This window comes from Micropterus salmoides, unplaced genomic scaffold (genome assembly GCF_014851395.1).
Source record: "Micropterus salmoides isolate LMB-PRFRI ecotype aquatic unplaced genomic scaffold, ASM1485139v1 Ms_hic_scaffold_5, whole genome shotgun sequence".
Taxonomy (NCBI): domain Eukaryota; kingdom Metazoa; phylum Chordata; class Actinopteri; order Centrarchiformes; family Centrarchidae; genus Micropterus; species Micropterus salmoides.
The window spans coordinates 9,695,623-9,719,201 of NW_024044237.1; the positions used below are offsets into that span (position 1 = coordinate 9,695,623).

At 40.7% G+C, this 23,579-nt stretch overlaps 2 protein-coding genes across 2 annotated transcripts; one reads left to right on the forward strand and one right to left on the reverse strand.

Annotated features, from left to right (window-relative positions):
* Positions 1-4,141: 4,141 nt before the first annotated feature.
* On the reverse strand, positions 4,142-14,477 carry commd5 (COMM domain containing 5). The gene is made up of 7 exons (XM_038698912.1): positions 14,243-14,477; positions 13,781-13,941; positions 12,599-12,627; positions 12,448-12,498; positions 12,117-12,212; positions 11,735-11,810; positions 4,142-4,907 (listed from the first exon to the last, which is right to left on the reverse strand). The coding sequence occupies exons 1-7, from the start codon at positions 14,361-14,363 to the stop codon at positions 4,806-4,808; spliced, it is 636 nt and encodes a 211-aa protein (XP_038554840.1). The 5' UTR covers positions 14,364-14,477; the 3' UTR covers positions 4,142-4,805.
* Positions 14,478-14,489: 12 nt separating this feature from the next.
* fam199x (family with sequence similarity 199, X-linked) lies at positions 14,490-22,749 on the forward strand. The gene is made up of 8 exons (XM_038698911.1): positions 14,490-14,592; positions 15,620-15,798; positions 17,127-17,346; positions 17,565-17,723; positions 18,927-19,088; positions 19,424-19,607; positions 19,813-19,916; positions 20,304-22,749. Exons 2-8 carry the CDS (start codon positions 15,632-15,634, stop codon positions 20,475-20,477), a joined length of 1,170 nt encoding a protein of 389 aa, XP_038554839.1. The 5' UTR covers positions 14,490-14,592; positions 15,620-15,631; the 3' UTR covers positions 20,478-22,749.
* Positions 22,750-23,579: the final 830 nt, after the last annotated feature.

The following is a 23,579-nucleotide window of genomic DNA, read 5'->3' on the forward strand; positions in this document are numbered from 1 at the left end:
CAGTTATGAACCCGTCAGTGCCATTGTTCTGTAAGATGAGAACTGTTTTAACTGTAAATAAGGTGTATAGTGTGCATATCCAACCAACCAACAAAAACAGCATACAAAGAAAAAGGAGAGGTCGTCCCAAAAATGTATTTAAGTAATGTTTCATCAGGAAAAATATTCTGTTGGCAGTCCCACAAAGCCACAGGCCACCCTCCAAGGATCCGACCATTAATTGAGATGACTTTTCTATAATCTTCACAGGGTAATTAGTTGCAGCTGTTGTGGCATAATAATTAACCAATGGGTGTGGGCTTTTAGAGGCATTTCCTTTCTGTTTTTGTTCATATAATTGTGCAAGAAAAAATGAAAATATGTGACCTCCTTTGAGTTGCTAGGGCCTATTATGTGACAGGTTTGTGACAGTCACATAACTGCTTTACGTAAGTTTTTTTGCTCCAAGAGATAAGGATAATATAGTTACTTCTTTCATGGATCAAATTGATTTTCATGTAATTTTAGAATAGCTATACTAAATGTAATGGCACAAGGGCGGCAGATTCAGTATAATGTACGCTTTGAGGAAGGTGTACATGGGTTGTCCCATCCAACACCCTTGGAGTAATGTGGGAATGTGAATGCTTTTGCTCATGGGCACTGAGCACTGGAAAATCTTTGCTGATACTGCCACAGAGTTAGAATATACCTCGCTGTCATTACTGGGAAGTACACTAACATCTTACCGTCCACTGGACAGTCAGAGAGGCATGTACAGGACAGGTAAACCTGTTCAGCTCTTACACAAACTGTACATCAGAAGAGTCACATAATCACATACCGGACAACAAAACCGGGCCAGATGTAAGGCAAGCTGAGTGTTTGAGTGTGTGTTTGATAACTGTGACAGGTTCAGCCAGGCGTTGTTGCATAGAAATGTTTGCATAATGACATCTTACCAAACACTGAGAATTTTCTGAAATTGAGACTTCATAGTGTGATTTAAGTGTCACCAACAATTTTATTGTTAGCTTACTAATAATAATACAAAACTCCCAGTAATAAGTATTTTAAAAACTATGATTATACTGTATGCATTTTGTGAGTAGGCCTATGTAACATTCATAAGGTGTTCTTGTTGACTGCAAAGACATGGCATGGTGCTTTTAGCATTATCTAAGATCACAGTTATAGCAAACTATGCAACTATTAAAGGATGAATAACACTTTCTTTGTCCTGCAAATGAAAAGTTGGCCTGGTATGACCAGTAGCTTATGGTTTGTTAGCTAACATTAGCAAACTTTAAACAAATATTGCTAAGTAGACTTTTGACTTCATAACTCGTCTCTACTTGTAGCACTGTTATGCTACGTTTTTGCCTCTTATCCTCTAATTGTGTGACTTTTGGGCACAGCACAATGGCTGGTGTTCAGCAGGCATTATAGACTCCCTATAAGGCTATAAGTAGAAGTAGGTTATGGTTAAGGTCAGAGTTTAATTACTCTAGTTTAGGGATTGTCCTTCAAATAGTTCTGATACTAGCCTACAAGGTATTATTAGCATTACCCGAATTAGTATATCCTGCAACCTCAAAATAAAACCTGTTTGCTGACGGACTTTGCTGTGTGTGTGAGTGGAGATTACAGTTGATCAGTGTCTGTGTCAGTAGTAGTGGTGCTGGTAATATAGGTCGGCCAGTCTAGCCTGTGAACTCAATCCCACACACAGACACCGACTGACATATACACTGCAGCAGACAGAGACAGACTGGCACACATGTAAAAAACAGACAGACTGACATATATGCAAATGAGGACATTCACAGAGTGTTATGTAAGCACACAAACACACACTGACCGCACACATAACAGTCAGAGATCCTTGTGTCCCTTCACACCTTGAAATTTTGTTATGTGTTTATCTAAATAGGCCAACAGCCAGATCTTAGCACAGACTGTCTGGACACTGTATACTGGGTTGAAACCAGCAGTTATCCTCAAAGTCACCTCACAGACTATTATACAAGGCTTACTTGGCTGGAAAGAGAGCTGGATATTCATACGATGAATAACAAGCCTGCACTTGTGCCTGTCTAAAACACCAGAGGCTTCTCATTTCACAGTGAAAATTTCATATTTCAGGGCATTCCTTTTTATTCCTTAAAAATGCATAAACATACAGGAATGAAAGGCATGACAGAATCAAGGTCACACACGACAAAGATCTCAAATCAGATCTGAACTTGTGAAAATCTGAGTTTGAGCTACTGTCTGTTGTTGTATGGCCATGGAAATTACATTGCTCAATGGTTGTCTAAACAAGCAAAATCAGATTTACGTTGGTCTCTGTTTGGTCGCGCAAGACAAGATGAGGTTTGTTACGTCAATCAAAATAAACAGATGTTTGCGTAAACTATAGCCTGTATCTGTATGAATCCGTCTGAAATTACATTAGATGGTAATTATGGAGGGATGGAGGTTGATAGTAACGGCCTTATTACAGTGATGAATGATGATATCACTGAAGACCAAAGCGTTCACAGCTTTCACATCAAAGTTCTGAACAAAGATGGGTCTTATGTTTTCTCTTCAATTTTAACCAAATCATAGATTCAACAGGCTAATACAATAGCTATTGAGCCTTGCATTTGTTGTGTAAGCTATATGCTGTTTTTTTTTTTTTTTATCATCTTTTAGAGCTTTCTGACATCTGCGGTCTCATCAGTAACCTCCTGATATAGGATGGATAGGATAGGATGAACGCCTGTAGCAACATCATTCACCTCTCCCTGAATCTTAGCAATAAGTTGACATTTCAGACACTTACTAATCATCATCATGTTGAGCCATCAACATGACATGAAATTACAATTGTGTGACTCTACAGTCACACAATTGTAATTTTTTCTAAAATGTGACATTGTGGGATTGGTATCAGGAAGTAGTGTACATGCCATGGACACTGCAAATTTTTAGGACACTATAGACTGAAAAAAATGGCACACTCAGAATTTGGACACTCAAAAAAAAAGGGGGGTTAGTAAATATAGAGCAGTAAGTAAAGACTAGGGAGTTCAGACAAAGCCAGTCTGCAGCCATGCTAGCAGCTCTGTGAGGTTGTATTTAGGCACAGCAGTGCTTTGAAGTAAATTATAACATCAGCATGCTAACACTATCCACGACACTAACGGTCACAAGACAATGCTAACACGCTGATGCTAAGTAGGCGTAATCTTTACAGAGATCACTGTCTTAGCTTAGCATCTCAGCTGAGGCTTAACTGATGGTATTTGATCATCAACCAAAGTACTTGACACATTTAAGTTTTGACCAGATGATGACGCTGTATAAAATGTCAAGTGAACACCAAAATGATTACAATTCTATTCTAGAATTCTTTAGCGGAATGTGTACCGTATTTCATGACAAACCATCCAATATCTTTTTGGGAAATTTCACTCAACATCACAAATGTCAACCTAATGGTGGCGCTAGAGAAAAAGTCAGAGGATCACCAAAGTCATCACGATTCATCCTCGGGGGACCATGAATATCTGTATTAAATTTCATGGCAATCCATCCAGTAGTTGTTGAGATATTTCAGTCTGGACCAAAGTGGTGCACTGACTGACAGACTGAAACTGCCCTCCATAGAGCAAAGCTGCCAGCATCCTAGAATCAATGCTGTTCAAACATTTTTCAGGCAATCCCAAAGTGGGGGAACCATATGTTCTGACTATATGAATTGCAATTCTTCCAGTTTTAAGATGTGTTCTTTTTTCAGACCACTTTTTTGGGGAGGTGTTGGTTCAATCATAAAACTGATCTGGGGCAGCTGTTCAAAAATGATATGGCAGTGCTAAATTAACCCTTGGCAGTGGGCTTTTAGCTATTTGTTTCAGTTAATTTTCTTACACAATAATAATAATGTATACACCTTTAATCACTGTATGATTTCATTTGATTTAATTAAGAGCTTTTGAATTAACTTCATAATGTGATTTAACCGTGATTTGTCGCTTCTTTTGAGGCGACTTCTTGTTTAAGTGTCGACTCATTCCGATACTCATTTGTGTCACAGTACTGGACAGATTTTATTACAGATATGTGGTTGAAGAGATAAATCTTCTTGATGTCATAACAGAAAACTCATACCAAATAACAGACAAATCATCATATTACCTTTAATACAACAGTGCTACAACCCAAACAATAAACACATTGTTGTGTCACTGGTTTGAATTACATGTATAAAAACATGAGAGGAAAAAAAAAGAATCACCCTGTGCATTCTTTGACTTGCACATCCCCATGATTCAGAAGCATTCACTCTCAAACAACAGACCAGATCACATGACACCAGTTAAAGTGGCCACTTAATAAGAGAGCGCCTGAGTGCTCACTTGACTGCATTTGAGTTTTGGCACAATGGAGGATTTGCAGCTGTCTCCCAACAACCACTGAACTGAATGCTGCCAATCTATACAGTTTACAGAGGAACTTAAAGAGTGATACAGTCTGAATGTATAGGTTTGGTTCTAAATATAGGCTGCGACACAGGACACTGTCTTGAGTCCTTGTCTTCTTGTCTTCAGTCTGGTCATTAGGTACTCCTGTGGTGCAGCCAGCTGGCTGACTAATCGTATTATTTTCCAAATTGTTAACAGTCAAGTATGTTGGATGCCAACACCATAAAATCATAACATCATGACAGGCAGATTATTTTTATCTTTCATAACATATTTCAAATGGGCGGCATTTGGTGCAATTTACAAAAATCCACTGAATATGAAAAACTAAGCAGTGAGGACAGTTTAAATAAATCAGTCTTGGATTTTGAGAATGCTCCTCTTCTCCAGATCGTTCATCTCTTTGAGAATTAGAGCCACGTTGTAACGGAGATCATGGAATTTAGACACAGGCACCTGAACATGGAGACAAAAATTCAGTCATAACACAAACAAGGTGTCCAGTACGTAAACAACTGCATAGCCAAGGTGGAGCTAAAATGTTACATAATATTACCATGGTGACATGCAAAATACTATAAAGGATGATGGCCATTATTGAGAGTTTTGTAAGTAATGGCTGAGAATTTTTTTTTTTCCCCCAGTTTCTGTATGTGACGGCATAAAATTGTTTCTTCTTATAATCTTTTATGCAAGTACTTATAAGAGTGCTATTTCTCTATTATACATTGATTAATCTTTAACCTGTTCCTTTATTATTATTATTATTCTCATCCTGTTAGTCTGTCCACATGTGTAGGGTTTAGGTCAGGGATGCGGAGTTGTTTTCTGTTACTCTCCTGTTTTGGCTGGTACCAGTCAAAGCTGGTAGAGGATCTTTTGTTCCCCAAAACATACAGTAGATACCCAGACTGTGTAAATGATTATGCAGCTCTGGGCCAAACGTTAGTGACTGTCTTAGGAGACAGAACCTCTGGTCCAGCTGATTTGTGTTGTAGAACTTCTCTGTTTATTGTCTTTTGTTAAATAAAATTCTTAAAAGACAACGGTTTGTTGTAACTCAATTATTTGCTCAACCTCTCACCAGGAAACAGATTTCCACGACACTGTACACTGTCAGCACTTTGTTCGGTCCCAAATGTTGCAGTTTCACTAAACCTAGTGCTCACAGTGTGCCTGAATTCCAACTTTCTTTTCCAGGATTTCATTTTCCTAAACACCTGTGTTCTGGGTGTAGAAGGTAGGTTTATTTGTCACATCACAACGGGTTGTAAAGTGAAATTAAGTTTGTAACTCCCTTCTGCTACGTAGCAGACAATATACAGTAATACAAAAGCAATCGTAAAATGGTAACCAGAAATAAACTATATTCAGAGCAGTGTTGAGGATGAATTTCAGTTTAAAACCTAAAAATTTCACAGTGAATGATTCATGCCTGAGTTTGACCTGTGACCTCCCCAAAGGGCGAAGGCAGCTTCTCCCAAATCAATGTATTCTAAACTTACACATCAGGGCACCAGATTGCAACCAAATGCTTGCATTTAGCCTTTTTTTGAGACAGTGCAAGTATTTTTTACAACTACTGGCACATGTGCGACGTTCAATTTTGATAACTTTTGTTATTTTTTTTAAAAATTCATTTCAAAAAAACGAGGAGGAAGCGATTCTGCACCGTGAGATTTCCTCGTTGGCCTGAGGGCCATTTTGGCCTGCCGTTAATTGTCAACTTGACCAGCGGCAGCAATAATATAGCAAGCTTTATTAAATTAATATAGAAAGCTCCGCAAGTTAATACTGCTCTATAGAAACCATGGCAACGGCTTCTGTGCGGTGCTTAAAACTGTATTTTCTTCATGGGCTAGAAAACATTATAATATATGTAGTAGAAATTATTGAGATTATTTTTGTGCCGTTTGCTTTCTCGACACCAGTGAGTGAACACTGTAATCAATTGTTGAACGCGTGTGTGCATGCGTTGTTTGATACTTTTGATATGATTGATGCTTGAATATAATGATATTCATCACTGAAACATTTGAGCAAACTCTGTATCTCATTCTTAAAAGTGTAGGCTAATTTTTATGTCTAGCCTGTTTTACACTTGTATGTGCTATGATTGTTGTAGGCTGTTTCTCAAGAGTTTTTGAGGGTGCACGCACAGCCACCTTGAAAACTCAGTGTTCAGACTGGAACTGACCAGAGTAACCTAATGTTTGTATTTTGTAATATGAATAGTGACCAAATCGATACCTAGTTTGGTACCAGTAAAGTCAATAAATAGGGTTAGTCTCAAGATTAGCGGTATGGTGGTTTGAACAATAATAGCATATAACAGCACACTGTAGTTTCTGTATTTATTACCAAAGCATTTATCAATAATCAATGGGTAAAATGTGAAAAATGTGAAAACTTGCGTTGCAGGTAGATTTAAGGTGTGTGCCCCTAAACTTTTCAGTTAGGGGCTACAGTGCTCCTAATAAAAAAAAAAAGTTAGTCTGTAGCCCTGCACATGTATTATTATTATAGCTACTACAGGTGAAACTCGAAAAATTAGCATATTGTGCAAATATTCATTTATTTCAGTAATTCAACTTAAAAGGTGAAACTAATATATTATATAGACTCATTACATGCAAAGTGAGGTATTTCAAGTCTTTATTTGATATAATTTCGATGATTATTGCGTACAGCTTATGAAAATCCCAAATTCAAAATCTCAGAAAATTAGAATATTGTGAAAAGATTCAGTATTGTAGGCTCAAAGTGTCACACTCTAATCAGCTAATTAATCCAAAACACCTGCAAAGGGTTCCTGAGCCTTTAATTGGTCTCTCAGTCTGGTTCAGCGGAATTCACAATCATGGGGAAGACTGCTGACCTGACAGTTGTGCAGAAAACCATCATTGACACCCTCCACAAGGAGGGAAAGCCTCAAAAGGTAATTGCAAAAGAAGTTGGATGTTCTCAAAGTGCTGTATCAAGGCACATTAATAGAAAGTTAAGTGGAAGAAAAAGGTGCACAAGCAGCAGGGATGACCGTAGCCTGGAGAGGATTGTCAGGAAAAGGCCATTCAAATGTGTGGGGGAGCTTCACAAGGAGGGACTGAGGCTGGAGTTGCTGCATCAAGAGCCACCACACACAGACGGGTCCTGGACATGGGCTTTAAATGTCGTATTCCTCAAGCCGCTCCTGAACAACAAACAACGTCAGAAGCGTCTTACCTGGGCTACAGAAAAAAAAAAAAAAAAAAAAAGAACTGGCCTGTTTCTCAGTGGTCCAAAGTCCTCTTTTCTGATGAGCAAATTTTGCATCTCATTTGGAAACCAAGGTCCCAGAGTCTGGAGGAAGAATGGAGAGGCACACAATCCAAGATGCCTGAAGTCCAGTGTGAAGTTTCCACAGTCTGTGTTGGTTTGGGGAGCCATGTCATCTGCTGGTGTTGGTCCACTGTGCTTTATTAAGTCCAGAGTCAGCGCAGCCGTCTACCAGGACATTTTAGAGCACTTTATGCTTCCTTCAGCAGACGAGCTTTATGGAGATGCTGACTTCATTTTCCAGCAGGACTTGGCACCTGCCCACACTGCCAAAAGTACCAAAACCTGGTTCAATGACTATGGGATTACTGTGCTTGATTGGCCAGCAAACTCGCCTGACCTGAACCCCATAGAGAATCTATGGGGCATTGCCAAGAGAAAGATGAAAGACATGAGACCGAACAATGCAGAAGAGCTGAAGGCCGCTATTGAAGCTTCCTGGTCTCAGCAGTGCCACAGGCTGATAGCATCCATGCCACGCCGCATTGAGGCAGTAATTCATGCAAAAGGGACCCAAACCAAGTACTGAGTACATATGCATGATTATACTTTTCAGAGGGCTGACATTTCTGAATTTAAAATCCTCTTTTTTTTTTTTATTGATGTAATATTCTAATTTTCTGAGATTTTGAATTTGGGGTTTTCATAAGCTGTACGCAATAATCACCGAAAGATATCAAAGGCTTGAAATGAAACTTTGCATGTAATGAGTATATGATATATTAGTTTCACCTTTTAAGTTGAATTACTAAATTACTGCTAAATTTTCGAGTTTGACCTGTATATGTTCAGTTCCTGTGGGAAAGGTTCAAGCTTACTGTGAGTCATCATCCGTGCTAGGAAAGATACATGTGCTAATTAAAAGAGAGGTTAAAGAAGTGCAGCCATCTCCTCTGTTAATTTTTTGTGATTACAGCAGCAAATACTCAAGTGGACATAAGGTACATCCATCAATAGAACCGGATGTTGTTGCTACTAATCTCCTAATTCTGATGTAATCTGATTACATAATGGCTGCACAAGGTATGACGACAGCTGTAGTAGTCCTCCCTCCTGCTTTGGTCCACATTAGTAGCCTACTTTCAAAGCAGCAATCCTGCAATTATAAGGCAGGTATGGAGTATGGCGCCCCCTGTTGAGAAAAGCATCTTACTACCTGTTAAAGATTAGATTTCATTTGCTCTCCAGTTTCTTTGTCTGCTCACTATTTGTATTATGAGCTTTCTGAATCAATTATCACTTAAGGCAATTACTTCACATAAGCTTATTTGTATGCTTATAATATAAGTTAAAGATAGAAATAATTTATAAATGGTTTTTGGGTCATGCAGGCAGCAAGGTTGCTATTGTTGACACAGTAAAACTACAATCCTGTGTTTAGTCACAGTTGTAAATTGAGGAATGAGTCTTTTCTACTGTAATTTGAACGAATAGGTTTGTATGAACAGTCAGAGGTTCAGGCTGTAAAAGACATTTCTAGAATTTTTTTTTTTTAAAAAGAGATCACCAACTATGAACCAAAAGCCCTCTACTCCATCAACGACTCTCGCCTGGCAAATGAGCTGAACCAGTTCTACTGCCGCTTTGAGAGTCAATTGGACACCATCCCCCGTGACTCCTCCGCTCAGATTCAGCCCCACTCCACCACTTCCTCCCTCCCCTCCTCAGAGCTGACCAGCTCCACCCCCTCCCCTCTCTCCAGCACAGAGAGGGAAGTAAACGGTCTTTTCAGGAGGCAGAAACCCCACAAAGCACCTGGGCCGGACTCTGTCTCCCCATCCACCCTGAAGCACTGTGCTGATCAGCTGTCTCCGGTGTTCACAGACATTTTTAACACCTCACTGGAGACATGCCATGTGCCAGCCTGCTTCAACGCCTCCACCATCATCCCTGCCCCCAAAAAACCAAGGACCACAGGACTAAACTACTACAGACCTGTCGCCCTGACCTCTGTGGTTATGAAGTCCTTTGAGCGCCTTGTGTTGTCCCACCTAAAATCTATCACAGACCCACTCCTGGACCCCCAGCAGTTCGCCTACAGAGCCAACAGGTCTGTAGATGATGCAGTAAACATGGCCCTTTCACTACATCCTCCAGCACCTGGACTCCCCAGGAATCTACGCGAGGATCCTGTTTGTGGATTTCAGCTCTGCTTTTAACACCATCATCCCGGCCCTGCTGCAGGACAAGCTCTCTCAGCTAAACGTGCCTGACTCCACCTGCAGGTGGATCACTGACATCCTGATGGACAGGAAACAGCATGTGAAAGAAAACATGTCTCTGATTCCAGGACCATCAGCACCGGATCCCCTCAAGGCTGCGTTTACCCCCCCCCCCTTCTCCTTGTACACCAACAGCTGCACCTCCAGTCACCAGTCTGTTAAGCTCCTGAAGTTTGCGGACGACACCACCCTCATTGGGCTCATCTCAGGTGCGGACGAGTCCGCCTACAGGTGGGAGATCGACCATCTGGTGACCTGGTGCAGCCAGAACAGACTGGAGCTCAACGCTCTGAAGACGGTGGAGATGGTTGTGGACTTCAGGAAGAGCACAGCCCCACCCTCCCCCATCATCCTGTGTGACTCCCCAGTCGCTACTGTGGACTGTGCTTCCTGGGCACCATCATCTCCCAGGACCTCAAGTGGGAGCTGAACATCACCTTCCTCACCAAGAAGGCCCAGCAGAGGATGTACTTCCTGCGGCAGCTGAAGAAGTTCAGCCTGCCAAAGACAATGATGGTGCACTTCTACACCGCCATCATTGAGTCCATCCTCACCTCCTCCATCACCATCTGGTACACTGCTGCCACTGCCAGAAGGCTGCAGTCCATCAGTACCAAAACCTCTCGCCACAAAAGCAGCTTCTTTCCATCTGCAGCTAGCCTCATCAACAAGACCCGGGTCCCTCACTGACGCTCCCCCCTTTAAAAATAATACAACAACTGTCTCTGCACATATTACATAAATACATAATACATAAATAATATTTAATTTCATATTACGCACAAACTTGGCACACTGTACATATTTGTTGTTAATTGTTAATCTTTGTTGTTATACATTTTTATATTGTCAATTTATATTTATGAACACAATACTCTTCCGTTGCAACACGTCTTTCCTCTGCAAATAGTTGTATTATTTTTCTCTATTCTCTTATTATTCTTATATAACTTGCATTGTCTAATCCATATTTATATATTTCTACATTTATTTATGTCAACTGTATGTTTGTCTGCGTGTAGCACCTCATCACCAAAGCAGATTCCTTGTATGTGTAAAAGACAACTTGGCTCTTTCTGATTCTGAAAAAAAGGCTACTTTGCCAAGAGATAACACAGTGAGTATCTGTGCTATTTTTTGCTTTGAAATGCAAAATCCAAATGTTTTGTTATACAATATGTGTAACAAGATAAACAATGCAGATACTGATATGAACAAAGAAACAATACTGAAGGTATCAGAAACACTTGGTCAGGGCTCCACACTAAAGCGCGCGCCCCATTTCAATTATGACAATTATTGATGAGGATGAAAGAATGTCATCTACATAGTTATTTGAAACATTTGGCCAGTACATTAGTAAATTAATGGTTTTAAATGTTGTTTTCTATTAAAGCCTTTTTAATGAATGCATGTTTAACATGCTATCCGTATAGTTAAAAAGGTGAGTTTACATTTTCATAGATTTTCAAGATAGCTGGGCCTTCATCATTTGTGGATACGCATGGTCTGAGGCAGTTCTGAATTTGTTCGCAGAGAACAAACAAATTCTGGTACAAAAATATCGAGCAATCATTGATGTGTGATGTTCCCTTCAACATGACACTTTACTCCCAGAAGAACTACCATAACTGCTTCAGTAAAAATGCTGACAGGCTAACAAAAACTGTGATGCCCACCACTGTCCTTTCTATGATTTTTACATAAAGGATTTAGGCACATTGGACAAGTTCATTGTTTAAGTACCTCAAAGCGGTGAAAGCTCCCGTCTGATAGTTTCATCTGCATCAGAACTGAAGGCTGCAGGGCCCTGGCTAAAGAGCTGTGGACACACAAAACGACAGACTTCAATACACTAAGTTGGAAACATTTCTTTAAAGAATGTGTTTAACATTATCACATCTTTTTCTTTGGATTTTCTTTGATGGACTTTTCTTTAGCAGGTCCCTTAGTCCAACTACCCACTTCCACTTCTTGTATTTAATTACAAACAAAGCAGAGACTTTAAAACACCTCACATTCTGTAATAGCGATGTTTTTCTCCAGGAAAGACATACCAAACAACAGAAAAGCTTCAATAAGCTGGTTACAGGTTGAAAAAGGCATCTTTTCTCCCTTGGTACATTACCTTGTAGAAATAGTAACATCCACTCTCCATTTAAAGGCTTCTACTTTGGGGAGGTGAGGATCATTCTGGGAGGTGGCTGCCTCTAAAGCTGCCCGTCTGCAAATACAAAGAGAGGCGTGATGCAGCATGATGGACACATCGCAGAGAACTGTCATCGTCCTGTGGTGATGAAAGCCAACCACAACACTGTCCAAACAAGTTTAGTTTACATCATAAAGAGGGCATGTATTTATTTATGGTAAAGGGAGCTCTGTGCATTCAAGAGAAGACACAAAAACAGAGATTACATGTATAAAAAGGTATAAATTTAAAGGCTGTAAATTCAACATACCGACTACCAAAAACCACACTGGAGAAATCTGTGATGAAGTCTTCAGGTATCCTAAATGACAAAACAAACACAACCAATTCAGAATTTGAGGTTGAAATTGAGTTGTCTATAAGCAGTGACATTGACAATGCGATAAAATGATGGCCCTTGCCTCAGTTCCCGGAGATCTTCTTTGAAGGCCTAAAAAGGAGCACAAACAAAACTTTATGTATTATGTTATATGAGAACAAAAACGTATGACTCCATGCTAAGGAAGAGAAGGCAATTAGCATTTGTTGCTCTAGATATCCACAGTGAGAAGAGGCCTTTAACAAACCAAACATAAAGGAGACATTTTAGCAGGGTCCTAATTTCATACTGCATACTACACAATGTATACTATATATACTTATTGTTATAATATACTGATTTGCAATTAGCATACAAAATAATTAACATACTTTACTGCTTTGTGTTGAAGAAATATTGTGAACCAGGTTCAGGTGTGAAGAAGTTTCGGAGACTGATGAAGACTTAACATAGCATGGTTTATTGAGCCTGGCCGAGGAGACACAGTGCCAGCACACAACATGTGAACACGCCAAATGCCAACACCAAAACTGAAGGGTAACGTCTTTTGGTCCCTTTTACGTTTCTGTCTTCCCCCTAGTGCCTGTAGGTTTCTCTATTAGGTCATCTTTAGCTGGCCTTAACCTAGAACAACTAATCTATCTGATGTTTAGACTACAATGCTTCGTCATATTGGAATCCATCACTATCCATGAGTTGTACTCCAATCTGCGGAGCCGGTGAGTTTGTGTGTAAACATTCTTGTAGGACTCAACCTTTTAAGATTCACAAAGAACACTGATATCTGCTAGCCTGACTAACATTAACGAGGTTCTTCTATTCAAGTGTTCCAGTAAACCATGGCAGTTTGACAGAGAGCCAGCATGCACAATACCAGAGCCGTGTCCAAAGAAACCTTAGACACACAGAAAACCCTGCATTTGTTCACTCAAGCACTACTCCATATAAAAGACATGCAATGGTTCGCTCTTTAGTAAACTGATATTTTGGACACTTTTCACACATAATTTTATATGTATAGTTGCACAACAGTAAATGTTGTATCTATAAAAATGTAGCACATTCAGCAATCTTTAATTGTTTTTATTTACACCTATGCTTTTTCCTACAGTGATATGTCAAATTGACTTCTGTGAAAAAGGCCAATATTCAAGTGTTCTTTTAGTAGGCACAATAACATGTTTGAGTACAAATAATTTTGGCACTTTTTTCAGTATCAACACACAGACACAGAGGGATTTTCTAGTGTTTAGCACCAGCTTACCTCCTGTTTAAGTGATGCTGTGGGGATGCGGGTGGCCTCAGACAGCAATCTGTACATCCCAGCGACGATGTGACTGAGCCTCTCCTGGGGGATGGTGCTGCTCTCTGCTATCGTCTTCATAACCTCTCTGCAGTCCTTCCCCTCCAGGGCACTGACCACCGCTGGACAGGGAATAATTCACAGCCACATTTAACTAAATTATTTAATGGCTTCAAGTGTGCCTGTTCAGAGTCTCACTGGCTGCATTGGGAGGTCACAAGTTATTTGAGCTGTCCTCTTATATCAAAACCTCACAGTAAAATGTGGTTGCTGCCCAAATATTTCATTAAAATAAACGCATGTCAGTGGCTTGAGCCATGCATTTAAATAGATATTGGTGAGATACAGACTGGTGAACGGGTCTGTTTTAGAGATATTAACAGCCATATCACCTCGCAGACAATTAACTAGTAACCTATTTACCTTTCAGTGTTTTTCTGAACAACTCTTGGTCTACATCCTTCAGGTTTTTCGACATTGACTCGATTTCTGGTGGTATCCTGCCTCCCAAAAAGCTGGACTCCTTTGCATGGCTTGAAGACATGACTCACCATGTACTAATATGCTGTATGCACAGATAACAAATGACGAAAAGTATTTGGAACCGTCTGTCCTGGATTTTATGCTACTTTGTTTAGCTTCCGCCTTTATGTCACATGACGCTCGCCTCGCTTGCTCCCTGTAGTCTCGCGGGAACAGCTTAGTTTATCCGTAGGAAAGAAAGGATTTGCAAATGGAGGTGGCAGAAATGATCATTCTTTGAACGACACAAGGTTGGTATTTCAATGTATGTAGCGTCTTAATTTCAACGCTGCCAGGTTTGTAACCCGTTGAGATTTGTTACTGTGGGGAAAATATCAGTTAGGTGTTATTTTGTAGCTTGGTAAACACTACGTGGACATTTGGAGCATTAGCAACCAGCTAACGATGTTAGCTTGTGTTGTGTTCCAATCACGGGCTGTCGCCTTTTCCAGAGACGACACTGTGTTCCCAAACTAATACAGCTATAGCTACTTCTTTTTAATGCTGGACGTATTTTACCTAGCCTTTTTTTCTTGCGACTGTATATTTACAGTAACGCATCTCAGTCTGTTTTCAAGAAAAACAATTACGGGAGTTGGATGCTTAACGTGGAGGACATCTAACGTTAGTGTCAACAATTAACGTTAACACTACCAGCTTCTTAAACATCCTTCGTAGGTGAAAATCCATAAATAAAAACACCATTATTAGTAGGTTGCTTAACTAGCTTTGCCCACTAACGTCACGAATGTTTTCACCAACGACCCAAAGAAGCGATTAGGAAAATGTAAGAGTCCGAGGAATGTCACTGTGGATTAAAGAAAGTTTTGCTTTGGTGAGTGACTGTGCCACGATCTCAATCTTGTCTTTTCTCATCATTATATCTGTAAATGATATAAAGACGGACAAATTATATACCATATATATTTGGTTCGTATTACCAACACATTGTTGATGTATTAATGGTGAATATGGAAACCTTTAGTAGGATAAAAGACCCACAAAACTATTGCGTATTTGTTTGTTTTGTAATTTTCACTAGTGTTTCTGTTGTCCAGACATCAATAATTTTATGTACAATTAAAAGTAATTAAATTAACACCTGTACAACCCAATGTGGAGTCCAATACATAGCATTCAATACATGCTACATTTTGTAGAGCTTTTTTTGAGGATGTATCATGTGTTCCTTCAGTTTGGTGGTAATTTTGCGACTGTAGCTGTATTGAAAGATGCCATGTTGTGTTTGTCTCATCTTCACCTCTGTTTCTGTGTCAGGTATATTTAGCCATGTCTGAATCTCTGTATGAGAAGTTTTTGGCCCCGGAGGAGCCTTTCCCTCTCCTTTCCCAAAGAACCAACCTCAGTGATGTGGGAACCCTGGATGTCAGTGACTTTGGCTGTCAACTCTCATCTTGTCACAGAACAGATCCTCTACACCGCTTCCACAGCAACAGGCAAGTAGAGTGCATGCATGCATGTGTGTGTTCATAGTAGGGCTGGACCCTAATATTCGATCATTCAATTTTCTCTGTTGTGAGATTCGAATGTTGAGGGGTTTTTTTTCCATGCGCGTGACCTCCGCACACAGCAGTGAATGTAACGCTCCAGTTCACATCAAAGAGAAAACAAAATGAAGTCCTCAGCTGTGTGGCAGCACTTTAAACACTTTAAGCACTTTTAAACTATTCCCGGATCCTGCTCTAGGCCTGCTCAGATCAGAGACTCTCACTCTGGACTCTCAGTTACTGTTTTCCCTGCTCTGCACAGCAGCCACCAACCTGGTTCAGCACACATCTATTTACAATCTTCCTCGCTCAATATCCGATCCCTTTAACCCCACAATAAATATTTCTCTTTTATGTTACTCCTTCCTTCCTTAGTCTTGGACTTGGGCCTGCTAGCCTAGCCATAACAAAGTTAAAAACGTTTTGATAATGGTCACTTTTCACAGTTAGCCTACACTATGAGAATAAATAGGGCCTAAACAGAGGGCGCGCTCTCTCTCTCTCTCTCTCGCACACACAGACTTATGCACCCATGCTCGCTGCTATCTCTCCCCCCATCCGATCCTCCCTCACTTTGCCGGACCTCTTGGGCATGTTCCCTCTTCTGCTGTTCTGCTTCTATCTCTGAAATACGTAGCTGTAGCTCGTGAAATGACTGCCTGCTTATCAACACCTGTTTAAACACGGGACTGGTGGGGGTTCGCAAGAGCTGGACCTACCACCAGCTGTTGGAGGATGTGCCATTGCAGCTGTTGGTGGCATTCACCACCACCACACAGCTGTTGACAACTGTTAATGTACTTGTTAATGTGCTTGTAAAGTTGCATATGTCCTGGATGACAGGTGCTGGTAAAGAATGTTTACAACTGTGGCAGTGCACTAGTATTGATGCATTTCACACCATGTTTGTTTGTATTGTCTCACATCCAGATCTACAGCACAAGGCCGGTAGTAACACCTTTGCTGATCAAATATAAATAAATAAAATAAAAAAAGACTTCCAGATAAACCAAAAATCCCATCATACTTCTCTTCACAATAACAAGGGTAACAGTTTGTGGAAGGTTACATTTACAGCCTGAAACTGTGTATAATTGTTATATTGTCAGATGGCACTGGAACTGAAAACGAGAAAGCAGAATACCAGTCTCTAAATGGAAAAACCTCATAGTTGAAATGTAAATCCTTTTCCTGTGTGCTCACAACTTTGTCTCAACTTTGTAAATGATATGAATAATTTTCAGACATATCTCATTGAACATACGTTGATTCCCCAGGTGGAACCTGACTTCCTGTGGGACCAGTGTAGCCAGCTCAGAGTGCAGCGAGGAGCTCTTCTCCTCTGTGTCTGTGGGGGATCAGGACGACTGTTACTCCCTTCTGGATGACCAAGAACTAACATCTCTGGACTTGTTTCCAGAGGGCAGCGTTTGCAGTGACGTCTCCTCCTCTATCAGCACCTATTGGGACTGGTCCGACAGCGAGTTTGAGTGGCAGGTTGGTTGTCAGTTGGCCAGTTATCTAACCTAGAACTGCTGATTTCAGCTTGGGTGTTTTAGGATGGAAGTCACGAGAACCTAGTTGTATTATTTGTTTGCATCAAACACAAGGGACGTGGATGTTACTGTCATTACCAGGCTAGTTTGTCCAAATAATCTGTCCTCCCTTGTTGTTTTCTCTGCCCCTCATTGTCTTTGTTACTACTGTCCTCCCAGTTGCCAGGAAGTGACATCGCCAGTGGCAGTGATGTCCTTTCTGACATCATCCCGAGCGTGCCAAGTTCACCCTGTCTGTTTTCCAAGAGGAAGCCTAAGTCCCACCCTCATCGCAACCTGGATGAATTGCCGTGGAGTGCCATGACCAACGATGAACAAGTAAACAAAGCCAACACACGTTTCTGGACCTCTCTGTGCTGTCAGAGTGCTCAGAATTAACAGCAGTGAAACTGACGGGCTTTCTGACTCCGCTACTAGTTCATGATATCTGTTTAGCTAAATTTACGTTTACGTCAGTGTCAGGTAACCATTATCAACTTAATTTTATTTATAGAGCCCAATGTCACAAGTCACAAATTTGCCTCAAGGGGCTTCACAATCTGTACAGGATACAACAACGTCTGTCGTTAGACCCTCGAAAACTCCCCAAAATCCCTTTTAACAGGGAACAAAGCGTCTCGTATCCAAATTGTACTGTTTTGTTGTGCAATGGTTTTAGTGTAATAAAGTTATCCATTTGTAAACAACAACAAAAAAAAAAAAACACAAAGGAGCGCACATCATGAAGAAAGGTTGCAAGGAAACGATCACATTCAGAATTAAAGTTTCACTTTACGACTGAGCTGAAATATCAGCGCACCGCTGAAGAGAGAGGAAAACATGGGCGTATAATCCACAGAGGAAAACAAATCATGGTGGATAGACTGTTCAGGTAGTCATTATTATACAGTCTTTAGTTTTTTGGATTTGCGCAAACGAGAGGAGGATGTGAGCTTTGGTTGTTTGAGCTGGACAGAGCAATCAGATCTCAATGTGGACACTGCAGACACACATTAATACCAGGTGTAAATGTAATTGGGTTCTAGATACTATTTGGATATGAGATGCATTTTAATGCCATGCATCAGGGAGTTTTCCACAACACGTTCCTGCAAATATTTTACAATAAAAGCCTTGAAATGAAGGGTTTTCTTTCCACTGACATTTTAATTTAAAGATACAGGAAGTGTAGGGTTTGTAATTACTGCTTAATGCAGGAACTTTAACAGGGTTTTCAGGAGTGGATCAAAACAACTTACCTTTTGATCTGCTACGTTACTGACTGTACCGACAAGCTATATCTCTAGCAAACAGATGTGACAAGCATGAGTGACATGACTGCCCTCAGGAACGGGGTTCTGTCAGAGTTGTATTCAAATGGGAAAAATTATGGAGTTGTTGTTTATTAGCTTTCCAGCAATGGCTTATCTTATCTTGTGTTGGTAATTGTCAGTTTTGTGCTGGTTTAAAATTTTAACCATCAGTGGAGGCAGAGATGCCTGGACAAAACTCAAAACTACATTTCTGTGTTTCCACGTCCAGGTGGAGTACATTGAGTACCTGAGTCGCAAGGTCAGCACAGAGATGGGCCTGAGAGAGCAGCTGGACATCATCAAGATCATCGACCCCTGTGCTCAGATCTCTCCCACCGATAGTGAATTCATCATAGAACTCAACTGTCTCACCGACGAGAAGCTCAAACAGGTGGGTGGCAATGCTGAAGCTCTCTGCTTTAACATACAAGTCAACTGCGTGTGCAGCCCATTACCAAGTTAAGAGTTATATCACTCGCATCAAAGTCTGTTCTATTGTAATCCATTGTACACCTATAACCTGTGTTTTGGTTATCTAGAGCCACTATGTTTATGCATGTGCTTGTTAATTAGTTCATATAAATTAAAATAGCTTAACCAACTTTCAAGGAATGGATAATGGAAGGATATATTTATTTTCTTATTTGGGTCAGCTGTTGGTTATTGTTGTATATGGAACCCAGAGTTATGTGGAAGTAAAGTTTTTGACCTATGTGATGTCATCAGGTGCGTAACTACATCAGAGAGCACAGCCCCAGGCAGCGGGCCAGCAGCACCAGAGAGAGCTGGAAGAGGAGCAGCCACAGCAGTGCCAGCACCGGCGGTGTGAGCGGAGCCAGCAGCAGTAACGCGAGCATGGTCAGCTCCTCCAGCTCCTCCACTGGCTCTACAGCCTCCAACTCCATAGCGGGTAAGGTGCTACCTGGTTGGCTAGCAGTTTAGTAGCCGTAACAGTGCCACCAGCAGAGGATCCAGCGATGGGGACAACGTCGGCTCAGTTGTCTTGATTGTAAAATGACAGAAAAGCACTTTTATTGTTGAAATACTTGGTTCAATTTTTAGCTCAGTGTAAATTATTTTTGGCAATTAACTGTTTACATTTCCTTGTATTCCAGGTGGTACGGCATCAGCCTGTAGTGGAAGCAGTGTTGCCAACATTAGCAGAGCTCACAGTGATGGAAACCTTTCCAGTGCTGCAGAACGTATACGAGACTCTAAAGTAAGAAATATGAACGTGGGTGTAGGTGGGCAGGTTTTATTAATGTTAAATCTGTTTACACAGTCACAATCCCGAGGGGAAGGGCATTTTTTGCAGCCTCAGTTTTAAACCTTTGAACTTAGAGCACATTTGTTCCTGGACCCTATTTCTACATCCCTACTCATACACATATGTTATCTTTACTTTAACTAATTCATTCTAGTTTATATCTAATTCATATATTTGTTGCATTATTGTTACCACAAATGTTTTTTTTTTTAAAAGTCCTGTGCACCTTGTTTTTTAAGCAGCCATTTGTTTAACCTCACCATTGCCTTTGAGACTGCTGGTTGCCTTGATCCTCAACTCATCTTTAACCTCTTTGTCTCTCGCCACGCTGTCTTTCAGAAACGCTCAAAGCAGCGTAAGCTTCAGCAAAAAGCCCTCCGGAAGCGGCAGCTGAAGGAGCAGCGACAGGCCCGCAAGGAGCGTCTGAGTGGACTGTTTCTGAACGAGGAGGTGCTGTCGCTGCGAGTGACGGAGGAGGACGACCACAGTGACGACCTGGACATACTGATGTGACACCAGTGAATCAATCAGTGCTCCCTCTATGCCTGCTCTCTCACCGCCCAGCCACTACCGTAGAGATTATAGACCACGCTAATCCAGATCTCTGCATGCATTCGCTTTGAGTAGGCAAACACGCTCGTAATGCAGTAATAGCTTGTAGTAGCTTGACATTTTGCTTGCTAATACTAGTATAGTACCGCTAGTGCTAAAACTGATAGCTGCTGCAATCACTGCTAAGCTAGCTACAGCAGTAATACTGGTAACGCTTTGATTCTGACCTCAGTTTAGCCTGCTTATAGCCAGCACTAATGCTGAACCTAGAAGGCTCGTAGATGCACATGAAAATACACTATTAATGACAGTTATTTCATTAATAGAGGATTGCTTAAAGATGCTCTAACAGCTTATATCCACTGCTACTAATACAGCCACCACTGGCAGAAGGAAAGTTCAGGCAAGAGAAGCAGAGTTTGTCCACATTATGCAGATGCTGCTCTGTGGAAAACCAGGGGATGAGAACAAGTTTTATTTTTCCATAATAATACATGAGCAACTATATGCAATTTGAAAGTCTTTTGGCTAATTTTGGTGGTGGTTTTCACCCATCTACCTACACATCCATCCATCCTCTACAGGGCTCTATCTGCCATCGGCCAAACTCTGTTCATCTGCAGCTCTAGTTTAAACTGCTGTAGGTAATGTACAGCATTATATAAATATGAGTACCCTCATAGGGACACGTGCGGGGAAAACGGCACAAAATCGTGCGATTGAAATCTCTCATTGGTTAAGCAATTTCTCTAAATGGCGAATGCTTGAAGCTGGATTTAGAGTTAAAGATTAGATTATTTTAAGGGGGAAATGATTTATATTGCTGAAGAGCATCCTCCAAAACTAGCATCTGAGGTTAGGAGGTTTGTGGTGTGGAAACTGAAGTGAAAGGAAGTGAGCTGGTCTGTCTTTCTATCTGCTGAGTGTTGTGGTCCCATTTCACTCTTAAGGCTTAGAGGGAGCACTGAAACTGTGCATGTTTAAATCGTCACCCACAGTCCCTGTGAGGTCCGATAACTACCAACTTGCATCATTGTTTGCATAGAAAAATAGCTACAGTGTTGTAAATAAATGATAAATAACAGCATATTTACTGCTTGCTTTAAGGTTTTCCTTGGTGATAAAGATTTGATATAACATTTTCCCATATATATATAAACACAGACACTAATTGGTTATCTTTGTGTTGTCATTTGCCACTGGTTCTTTGTATATTTTGAGTCTTATTTTGAAGCATTTAGCTGTTTTGTTAAGTACTTGAGTTTGGTCATCGTCTCACATCTTTTGAACTCTGACTTTGTGAAGTCCTCTTAGTTTCTCTGCCAGCCCTCCTACTGTATATTCCATCTTTTACCTCCGTTCACACTTTTGAATGATTTGATCACCATCTTAAGTTTTGAAGCATTTGAGCGTTGGTAAAGTTTTGACAGATCACATTGTGTCTGTCCACGTACTGTATGGCTGGTTTGGCTTCAGCGCTAAACTTGAGCTGGTTTCTTAAAAATGCGCATCTAACATTGAGCCATGAACTCAGCAGAAGTGTGTTAATTTTGTTAAACGGCTCAACACAGCTTTTGGAGTTACCATGCCGTTTTATCTTTTTGCTAGAAGCAACCTGAGAAAATTGTTTTGTGTCTACCTTGCAAGAAACACTTTCCCATGACTTGTCAGCTATAAAATGATGAACCACTACAGTTATTGGCTTAAAAAGCCTGTTATTTCTAATGCTTTGTGTACTGAGTTTTGGCTCTGTTGTCTCTGTCTCATGTATAAAGTTATTAATTACAGCAATTATGTTAAATGCAGCTTTGAGTATTCTGTAGTTATGAATTAGTAAAAATCTATTTTGAAAAATAAGAATTTTGAAAAAAAATAAAATAAACCAGTGTGATGCAACAAAGTTATTTGTGTATTTAAGGTACCAATATAAATGATATTGAACTGATTAAATATGATTTAAAAAGGTTTTGGTCTAAACCAAATGGTTTTTGGAGGGTGAACCTCCCTCAGTGTCATTGTCAGAATTTTTACGCCTGTTGAGGTCAAAATATTTTAACCATCAAGCCCCCCTTCCTTACAAAGCCCTATGAAGCAGTATTGCCTGCAGGTGTCCCTTGTATTATCACCGGCTAAAGTGTATTGATTACCTGCTGTCATGTTGGTGGTTCAGGCAGGACTGCGCAGTTCTGATTTACTTTAAACTTAACAAATAAACTGACATTGTTGCATCCTATTGTCCTCGTCTATGGTGGCATTTTCTTCAAGTGTGGAAGTGTTATTTTATCGCATTTACAAGACAGAGCCACATAATGTCATAGCTTAAATTCGGAGTGCACTGCTAAGGATCTTGATTAATCCTTTGCACCGGAGTTAGAATCTGAAAGGCATTTCTCCGCAAGTGAGCAAGAACAATGTCCCAAAATCTCTTCAAAGGGAGTCTTTGGAAGAAACCTTGGGAAGGACCATGCAAGAGGGGACCCCCTTCCTGGGCTGTGCCTCAGTGCCTGTCCATGCTGAATGTTTAGCCCCAGTGTGTGTTTCTGATGGGAACAGTTTTCCTTTCTCCTGCCTCACTTGGATTGACGTGTGCTGCATGTAAAACTCCAAATCATCATCACCTGAATGTACACCAATCAGCCATAACATTATGACTGCCTGCCTGACATTGTGTAGTTCCTCCTTTTGCCGCTAAAACAGCCGTGACCCATCAAGGCATGGACTCCACTAGACCTCTGAAGGTGTGCTGTGGTATCTGGCACCTTAGCCAAGACCTTAGCAGCAGATCCTTTAAGTCCTGTAAGAGGTGGAGGAGCCTCCATGGATCGGACTAGTTTTTCCAGCACATCCCAAAGATGCTCGATTGGACTGAGATCTGGGGAATTTGGATTTAACACCTTGAACTCATTGCTGTATTTCTCAAACCCTTCCTGAACCATTTTTGCTTTGTGGCAGGGCTCATTATCCTGCTGAAAGAGGTCACTGCCATCAGGGAATAACTTTTCCATGAAAGTGTGTAAATGGTCTGCAACAATACAGAGGTAGGTGGTGCGTGTTTACAGTTTT